This window comes from Ornithodoros turicata, chromosome 1 (assembly GCF_037126465.1).
Source record: "Ornithodoros turicata isolate Travis chromosome 1, ASM3712646v1, whole genome shotgun sequence".
NCBI lineage: Eukaryota > Metazoa > Arthropoda > Arachnida > Ixodida > Argasidae > Ornithodoros > Ornithodoros turicata.
In genome coordinates, this window is record NC_088201.1 from 63,060,967 (window position 1) to 63,070,087 (window position 9,121).

General features: G+C 45.7%; 1 protein-coding gene across 1 annotated transcript; it reads left to right on the top strand.

Moving 5' to 3' along the window:
* The first annotated feature begins 3,197 nt into the window (after positions 1-3,197).
* On the top strand, positions 3,198-6,420 carry LOC135399623 (uncharacterized). Its single transcript, XM_064631350.1, has 6 exons — positions 3,198-3,988; positions 4,180-4,562; positions 4,735-4,941; positions 5,021-5,495; positions 5,564-5,736; positions 5,854-6,420. Exons 1-6 carry the CDS (start codon positions 3,818-3,820, stop codon positions 6,359-6,361), a joined length of 1,917 nt encoding a protein of 638 aa, XP_064487420.1. The 5' UTR covers positions 3,198-3,817; the 3' UTR covers positions 6,362-6,420.
* The last annotated feature ends 2,701 nt before the right edge of the window (positions 6,421-9,121 follow it).

Sequence of the window (9,121 nt, forward strand, 5' to 3'; positions counted from 1 at the left end):
ACCAACCCAAATCGCTAATATACCATTCGCCAGCCCCCTGTCCTCCTTTTATCTATCCACAGCCACACTCTTAAAAATTCTGCGCGAAACAATTCTATATGGCTATGAGCGGCGTACAGACGTGCATTCTTAGAAATGAACTTCACCACATAGCATGCCCCTAGCCAACTATCATCTCGAATGGTATCGTTATCTGCCCTGATTTGTTGAAAACGTGAGGCGTACTCCTTTATTTCTAACGCCTCCATTTCTAAGAATGCACGTCTGTACGCCGCTCGTAGCCACAGAATTGTTTCGAGCAGAACTTAAATATATATATATATATATATTCGTCAGCGAAAAACAAGGCCAGAGAAAAAAGATCGATAACTGTGGGTTAAAACGTGAACAACGGCGTCTTAAGAAACATTATCGGAATTCGAATAGAAATTACAACGGTGCAATGATTTCAACTTTTGAAACCGAATTGTCAAAAAAAAAAAGAGGAAATTTAAAGCTTGCAGTGCACCTGCTGTCCTGTAAACAAGTTTGAGACGATATATATTAATCTTGTTCTTGAATGGTTGTTCGCATGTCCTGGACCAAAGTATAGTTATATGCAACTACTTACCAATTCGATAGGCGTTCTGTACTAGAAGGTTTGTGCGTGAGTCGCACTAAGGGCATATATCTGGGACGGTGTATGTGAATTATCCGCTTCAGTAAGAACAATGTAATTTCCTGCACCAAAACGGTAAAGATGAAAGGGTTTGTTCCCGTTGCATGATGATCATTGAGCCACGCGGTACGGTGGATAATCATTGAGGGCGCATCACACCACTGCAAAAAGGACAGGTGCGAAGCTCATCACTTTGTCTCTTCTAAAAAGGCTCCATATACCGCCACAATCAGCCGTCCCACTTCATGATTTTATGAGAAAGGTGTTCACGTATTTCAACCACTTGCTGATTGTTATTGATATTCGAGAGATGAAATATCTTGCGCACAATTTGAGAATGTATTTGTTTAAATAACGCGCCTGTGTTGATAACTGACATGAAAGGAAATGAAACATGATAGAATAACCCAAAGGGCCACACACACGCCCCCAAGTGTTTGTGTCTGTCGGTGCCTGTCGTGGGTATGAGATAAGGATACATCTTCCCAACGTGCAGTTGAAGCGTGTTTAACAAATTAATTTACGAAGTGTCCGTGACTACAAAGCGAAGCACGTCGTAAGAGCTCTGCTGCAGTAAACGCCACACTCTTAAAAATGAACTTCACCGCACAGCACGGTCCTAACCAACCATCATCTTTAATGATATCGTTATCTGCCCCCCCATTTGTTGAAAACGGGAGGCGTACGCCTTTTCTGTGACAATTATGAACAGCATAAGTGTCACAAAAAAGGCGTACGCTCCCGTTTTCAACAAATCAGGGCAAATAGCGATATCAGTAAAGATGATCGTTAGCTAGGAGCGTGCTATGCGGTGGAGTTCATTTTTAAGAATGCAAGGCTATACACTCTAAAAACTGAACTTCACCGCATAGCACGCTCTGCGCCAACCATTGCCACGAATGATAGGGTTATCGTTTCTGATTCGAGGAGAGAGGGAGGCGTACGCCTTTTTGTTGCAATTATCATATATCCAAATTGACACAAAAAGGCGTACGCCTCCCTCTCTCCTCGAATCAGAAGTGATAACGCTATCAATCGTGGCAATGGTTGGCGCACAGCGTGCTATGAGGTGAAGTTCAGTTTTTAGAGTGTAGATGCGCAAAGCGTATCGGCAACGTACACTCTTAAAAATGAACTTCACCGCGTAGCACGCTCCTAGCCAACCATTATCTCGAATGATATCGTTATCTGTCCTGATTTGTTGAAAACGGGGGGCGTACGCCTTTTCTGTGACAATTATGAACAGCATAAGTGTCACAAAAAAGGCGTACGCTCCCGTTTTCAACAAATCAGGGCAAATAGCGATATCAGTAAAGATGATGGTTAGCTAGGAGCGTGCTATGCGGTGGAGTTCATTTTTAAGAATGCAAGGCTATACACTCTAAAAACTGAACTTCACCGCATAGCACGCTCTGCGCCAACCATTGCCACGAATGATAGGGTTATCGTTTCTGATTCGAGGAGAGAGGGAGGCGTACGCCTTTTTGTTGCAATTATCATATATCCAAATTGACACAAAAAGGCGTACGCCTCCCTCTCTCCTCGAATCAGAAGTGATAACGCTATCAATCGTGGCAATGGTTGGCGCACAGCGTGCTATGAGGTGAAGTTCAGTTTTTAGAGTGTAGATGCGCAAAGCGTATCGGCAACGTACACTCTTAAAAATGAACTTCACCGCGTAGCACGCTCCTAGCCAACCATTATCTCGAATGATATCGTTATCTGTCCTGATTTGTTGAAAACGGGGGGCGTACGCCTTTTCTGTGACAATTATGAACAGCATAAGTGTCACAAAAAAGGCGTACGCTCCCGTTTTCAACAAATCAGGGCAAATAGCGATATCAGTAAAGATGATGGTTAGCTAGGAGCGTGCTATGCGGTGGAGTTCATTTTTAAGAATGCAAGGCTATACACTCTAAAAACTGAACTTCACCGCATAGCACGCTCTGCGCCAACCATTGCCACGAATGATAGGGTTATCGTTTCTGATTCGAGGAGAGAGGGAGGCGTACGCCTTTTTGTTGCAATTATCATATATCCAAATTGACACAAAAAGGCGTACGCCTCCCTCTCTCCTCGAATCAGAAGCGATAACGCTATCAATCGTGGCAATGGTTGGCGCACAGCGTGCTATGAGGTGAAGTTCAGTTTTTAGAGTGTAGATGCGCAAAGCGTATCGGCAACGTACACTCTTAAAAATGAACTTCACCGCGTAGCACGCTCCTAGCCAACCATTATCTCGAATGATATCGTTATCTGTCCTGATTTGTTGAAAACGGGGGGCGTACGCCTTTTCTGTGACAATTATGAACAGCATAAGTGTCACAAAAAAGGCGTACGCTCCCGTTTTCAACAAATCAGGGCAAATAGCGATATCAGTAAAGATGATGGTTAGCTAGGAGCGTGCTATGCGGTGGAATCAGACTTGTACGTAACGCGTTACAAGTAATCCCGTTACAAGTAAAAAATTACTTTTTCGAGTAATTTTGTAAGTAACCGATTACTTTTCTGGTCAAGTAATTTGTAAAGTAATATCGTTACAATTTTCGGTAATTTTTTACTTGTAATCGATTACTTTTTCCGCGAAGGTTTAGTCAAAAAATCCAAACTGGAGAGGTGTTTGACTTTCCAATAAGTGACTCACGTAGTGGCATGCCACATATGTCGCCTCCTGGAGAATTCCCAAAATCCCTATGGAACGGCTCCGAAGTAGGCCATAAGAACTTGGTAGATAATAACCAGGCATCCTGGAAAGTGTGTTGAACATTTCTTTTTTCTTTTTGGGGTCATTACTTTGGGACGTTTCAGTGATGAAAGCACAAAGGAGGCTATGTGGTTCTGTGGTGCTGGTTGTGCGTACTCCTTACAAAGGAGCCTTGTGTCGTTCTGTGTGCCTCTAGTCCGGCGTCTTCTGGGAATACGAACAAAGTAGGTTGCTCAGACACTAGGAACACCGGGGGCAACTGCAAGACCTCTTGCTTATTGAGTCATTGGGTTGGGGGTTCCATCAATGACACACTCAGGGGATTAAGCCAGACAACAGTGCTGCTATTCGTCAGTTCTTGGAGGGTCAACCGCTTAAAGATGGACGTGCCCACGGAGTTGGAAGAGGAGACAGCGTGATTGTCACTTGCTGGCTGGTTACTCTTGAGTACAGTAATGGCAAGTTCTCCCAACTTATCGCCATGGCCGCAGCTGTCGGAGTTGTTCGCTGTAGTCGGAGAAAAGGGTGAAAATAATTTGCTTTTCAAATGCGTCTTATGTCAGCCGAAGGAGAAGATTTTGTCCTGTGCAAGGTCAACACATTCAAACCTAAAGAAGCACATCAAGGTAAGTCAATTTCCTGTTGATTTGTAGTGAAATTCAGAATTGGTGGAATTTGCTCTTAGTAATGCGAGATTTGATGTTCGGTGGGGACCATTCAGCGGTGTCATCGCGTTGTCCGTACAGGCTTTAGTAGCTCGCATTACGGAAATGTTGGAAGTGAATGCAAAGTGCGATTTTTTAAAATATATTTTCAGGCGCAACATGATCTGCACCTGGCCACGTTCGAGCGCTTGTCGAAGAAGAGATCAAGGGTGGCAGAGGAACCCGAAGACGTCGAGACGGCGATGGCGAAACAACCGAAGCTCAGCTTTGCCCAAGCCGCCGTTCCCCAGCAAACGGTCGACGACGCGATAGTTGCTTTTGTCGTGGACACCATGCAGCCTTACTCTGTGGTGGAGGCGCGAAGCTTTGTAAATTTAGTCAAGAGTTTAGCTCCCCATTCTACCGTAGTGACTCGAAGAATGCTCACCACGCGCATTTCAGACAGCTACGACACAATGCAAGACAGATTAGTGTCGACGCTGGAGAAGGCCTCCCATGTGGCGGTCACCGCTGACTGTTGGACGACATTTCGACGGTGAGATAAAAGTTTGTTTATTGCCTTACGATTGTCTGCCGACGTACTTTACATTATGCTTTACTTTGACATTTTTTCACACTCAAAAGAAAGAATACGGTTCCAGGAGAACGCGCACATCCCAAGATCTCGTCAGCTGTCATTTATTAATTTATTTGATTGATATTTTCAGAGCCTACCTGGCAGCGACAGTGTCTTGGCTGAACCCCGAAAGCCTTGCGAGGAAGTCAGCTGTTCTGGTCTGCCGGCGAATGCAAGGCAAGATATCGTATGATCGGATCGCGGATGTTCTTGGTGAGACGTTCGAACGCTTCGCACTGCACGGAAAGATTACCAAAGTTGTTACGGACAACGGCAGCAATTTTGTGAAAGCCTTCAGGTACTTCTGTTCTGTCACAAGTTTTGCTGGTGTTGACGGCGTGTGTTGCTACATTAGGATTTTTTTTTTCCTGCTTCAGGGTACTCGGAGAGGCTGCCGAACCGAAAGCGGAGGACGACGACTTGGCAGCGGAGGCGGTGGACGTCACTGCACTGTTCGACGGAATGGCTGATGGCGACGTACACGGGCGTGTGCGCCTTCCACCTCACCAGCGGTGTTCGGCGCACACATTGAACTTAGTGGCCACTGTGGATGCGTCAAAGGCCGAACGGCATGAAATGTTTTCTAGGCCACTGGGTTCAGTACTTCGTACCTGCCGGGCTATATGGAACAAACAAGGCCAATCTGCTGTGGCGGCGGAAACAATTCAGCGATATTGCGGGCGCGCATTGGTAAGGCCCGTCAGCACGCGCTGGAATTCCTTCTTCGACGCCATGCGTTGCCTGCTGGAATTGGACAACGCAGGGAAGGATCTCGACGGCCTCTGCAGAACCCTTCAGGTTTCCCCCTTCCAGCGCCCGCGAGACCTGCACTTCATAAAGGAGTATTGTGCTGTATGTAGCAGATGATTTGCATTCATGTGTCACTCTGTCAGCATTGTAGCATCTGCATTTGTCGACAGGTCATGAAGCCCGTGGCGTGCGCCATCGACGTGCTCCAAAGAGAGGATATCTCTCTAGGGTATTTGCTGCCAACGATTACTGTGCTAAAGAAGCGCCTGGAGCACTTGGCTATGTCCGGGCTGAAGTTCTGCTCTCCTCTTGTTCATGCGCTCCTGGAGGGCATTCAAACCCGGTGAGTTTGTATGCATACCCGCTATATAGTCTTCATATACTCCTGTCAGCCATAGTTAATTTCGAAGTTTTTATCTCGTGCGATGAAAATTAATATGTTGTTTATTCCTGCTCGCAGCTTCGACCACATGTATGACGACCGGGAACTGCTGCTATCAACTGTCGTGATCCCACGGTTCAAAGATCGGTGGGTGGACGACGAGTCAAGGCGACGGGAGCTCGTGGAACTTCTGACTGAAGAGGTGAATCGCCCTTGCTACTACGCGTGTGACCACAAGCAGCACGATGCTTCAAGCACTCACGGCAGCACCACACGTCTGGCTGAGGAGGAAGAGGAGGACGACTATTTCACGTTCGCCTTGCCCCTGGAAAAGGAGGACCAGGGCGTTGTGGTCTCGCGATACCTCGCTTCTTCTGCTAGTGGTTCTATGATCTCACTGTTGGCGGACCACCCAACCATCCGACAAGTTTACCTGAGGTACAACACGGCGGTTCCAACAAGTGCCGCCGTTGAACGAGTATTCAGCGTGGCGGCGGACATTTTGACAAGAAAGCGTGGGAGGCTGGCCGATGTCAACTTTGAGAAACAGCTTTTGCTGAAGCTGAATAGGACCATCAATTGTTAAGCAATTTGTCCTTTGTTGTATAAAGTGTTGTCGTAAAGTGCCTGACATGTGTATTGACTCCTTTAGTTATTGGTACTCTTCGCAATTTGAGCGTATTAGTATACAGTCACTCTCGCTCTTTTAAATCGCAAAAGTAACGAAGAAAGTAACGCGTTACTTTTTTGCCGTTACTTTATTACTTTTTTCGACAAGTAATTTGTAACGGTAAAAAATTACATATGCGAGGCAAGTAAAAGTAACGGTAATCGATTACATTTTTCGAGTAACGTGTACAAGTCTGGGTGGAGTTCATTTTTAAGAATGCAAGGCTATACACTCTAAAAACTGAACTTCACCGCATAGCACGCTCTGCGCCAACCATTGCCACGAATGATAGGGTTATCGTTTCTGATTCGAGGAGAGAGGGAGGCGTACGCCTTTTTGTTGCAATTATCATATATCCAAATTGACACAAAAAGGCGTACGCCTCCCTCTCTCCTCGAATCAGAAGTGATAACGCTATCAATCGTGGCAATGGTTGGCGCACAGCGTGCTATGAGGTGAAGTTCAGTTTTTAGAGTGTAGATGCGCAAAGCGTATCGGCAACGTACACTCTTAAAAATGAACTTCACCGCGTAGCACGCTCCTAGCCAACCATTATCTCGAATGATATCGTTATCTGTCCTGATTTGTTGAAAACGGGGGGCGTACGCCTTTTCTGTGACAATTATGAACAGCATAAGTGTCACAAAAAAGGCGTACGCTCCCGTTTTCAACAAATCAGGGCAAATAGCGATATCAGTAAAGATGATGGTTAGCTAGGAGCGTGCTATGCGGTGGAGTTCATTTTTAAGAATGCAAGGCTATACACTCTAAAAACTGAACTTCACCGCATAGCACGCTCTGCGCCAACCATTGCCACGAATGATAGGGTTATCGTTTCTGATTCGAGGAGAGAGGGAGGCGTACGCCTTTTTGTTGCAATTATCATATATCCAAATTGACACAAAAAGGCGTACGCCTCCCTCTCTCCTCGAATCAGAAGCGATAACGCTATCAATCGTGGCAATGGTTGGCGCACAGCGTGCTATGAGGTGAAGTTCAGTTTTTAGAGTGTAGATGCGCAAAGCGTATCGGCAACGTACACTCTTAAAAATGAACTTCACCGCGTAGCACGCTCCTAGCCAACCATTATCTCGAATGATATCGTTATCTGTCCTGATTTGTTGAAAACGGGGGGCGTACGCCTTTTCTGTGACAATTATGAACAGCATAAGTGTCACAAAAAAGGCGTACGCTCCCGTTTTCAACAAATCAGGGCAAATAGCGATATCAGTAAAGATGATGGTTAGCTAGGAGCGTGCTATGCGGTGGAGTTCATTTTTAAGAATGCAAGGCTATACACTCTAAAAACTGAACTTCACCGCATAGCACGCTCTGCGCCAACCATTGCCACGAATGATAGGGTTATCGTTTCTGATTCGAGGAGAGAGGGAGGCGTACGCCTTTTTGTTGCAATTATCATATATCCAAATTGACACAAAAAGGCGTACGCCTCCCTCTCTCCTCGAATCAGAAGTGATAACGCTATCAATCGTGGCAATGGTTGGCGCACAGCGTGCTATGAGGTGAAGTTCAGTTTTTAGAGTGTAGATGCGCAAAGCGTATCGGCAACGTACACTCTTAAAAATGAACTTCACCGCGTAGCACGCTCCTAGCCAACCATTATCTCGAATGATATCGTTATCTGTCCTGATTTGTTGAAAACGGGGGGCGTACGCCTTTTCTGTGACAATTATGAACAGCATAAGTGTCACAAAAAAGGCGTACGCTCCCGTTTTCAACAAATCAGGGCAAATAGCGATATCAGTAAAGATGATGGTTAGCTAGGAGCGTGCTATGCGGTGGAGTTCATTTTTAAGAATGCAAGGCTATACACTCTAAAAACTGAACTTCACCGCATAGCACGCTCTGCGCCAACCATTGCCACGAATGATAGGGTTATCGTTTCTGATTCGAGGAGAGAGGGAGGCGTACGCCTTTTTGTTGCAATTATCATATATCCAAATTGACACAAAAAGGCGTACGCCTCCCTCTCTCCTCGAATCAGAAGCGATAACGCTATCAATCGTGGCAATGGTTGGCGCACAGCGTGCTATGAGGTGAAGTTCAGTTTTTAGAGTGTAGATGCGCAAAGCGTATCGGCAACGTACACTCTTAAAAATGAACTTCACCGCGTAGCACGCTCCTAGCCAACCATTATCTCGAATGATATCGTTATCTGTCCTGATTTGTTGAAAACGGGGGGCGTACGCCTTTTCTGTGACAATTATGAACAGCATAAGTGTCACAAAAAAGGCGTACGCCTCCCGTTTTCAACAAATCAGGGCAGATAATGATATCATTCGAGATTATTGTTGGCTAGGAGCGTGCTATGTGGTGAAGTTCATTTCTAAGAGTGTAGGAAGTTCAGCACATAAAGAAAGTTAATCGTAAGTATCACAGATAACGCATTGAAACAGGAACATATTTATTTTGACGTCGCGTTGTCATTTACCGACCCAGAAACGTATTCTACGTAGTGACGATTCTATAATGTACGCCCTTTCTCTGCAATAATAACCGCGTACCATCCACTCGTTATGACTTTGCAGTTGCGTCCGACTATGACGCATGTGCCGATTCCACACGCAAAACTTTATTCCGCGAATCCGCGTCGTTTTCAGTGTGACGACGCCTGAAGGCAAGCGACAACGCAAACAACTTCTACCAGCGGCATGG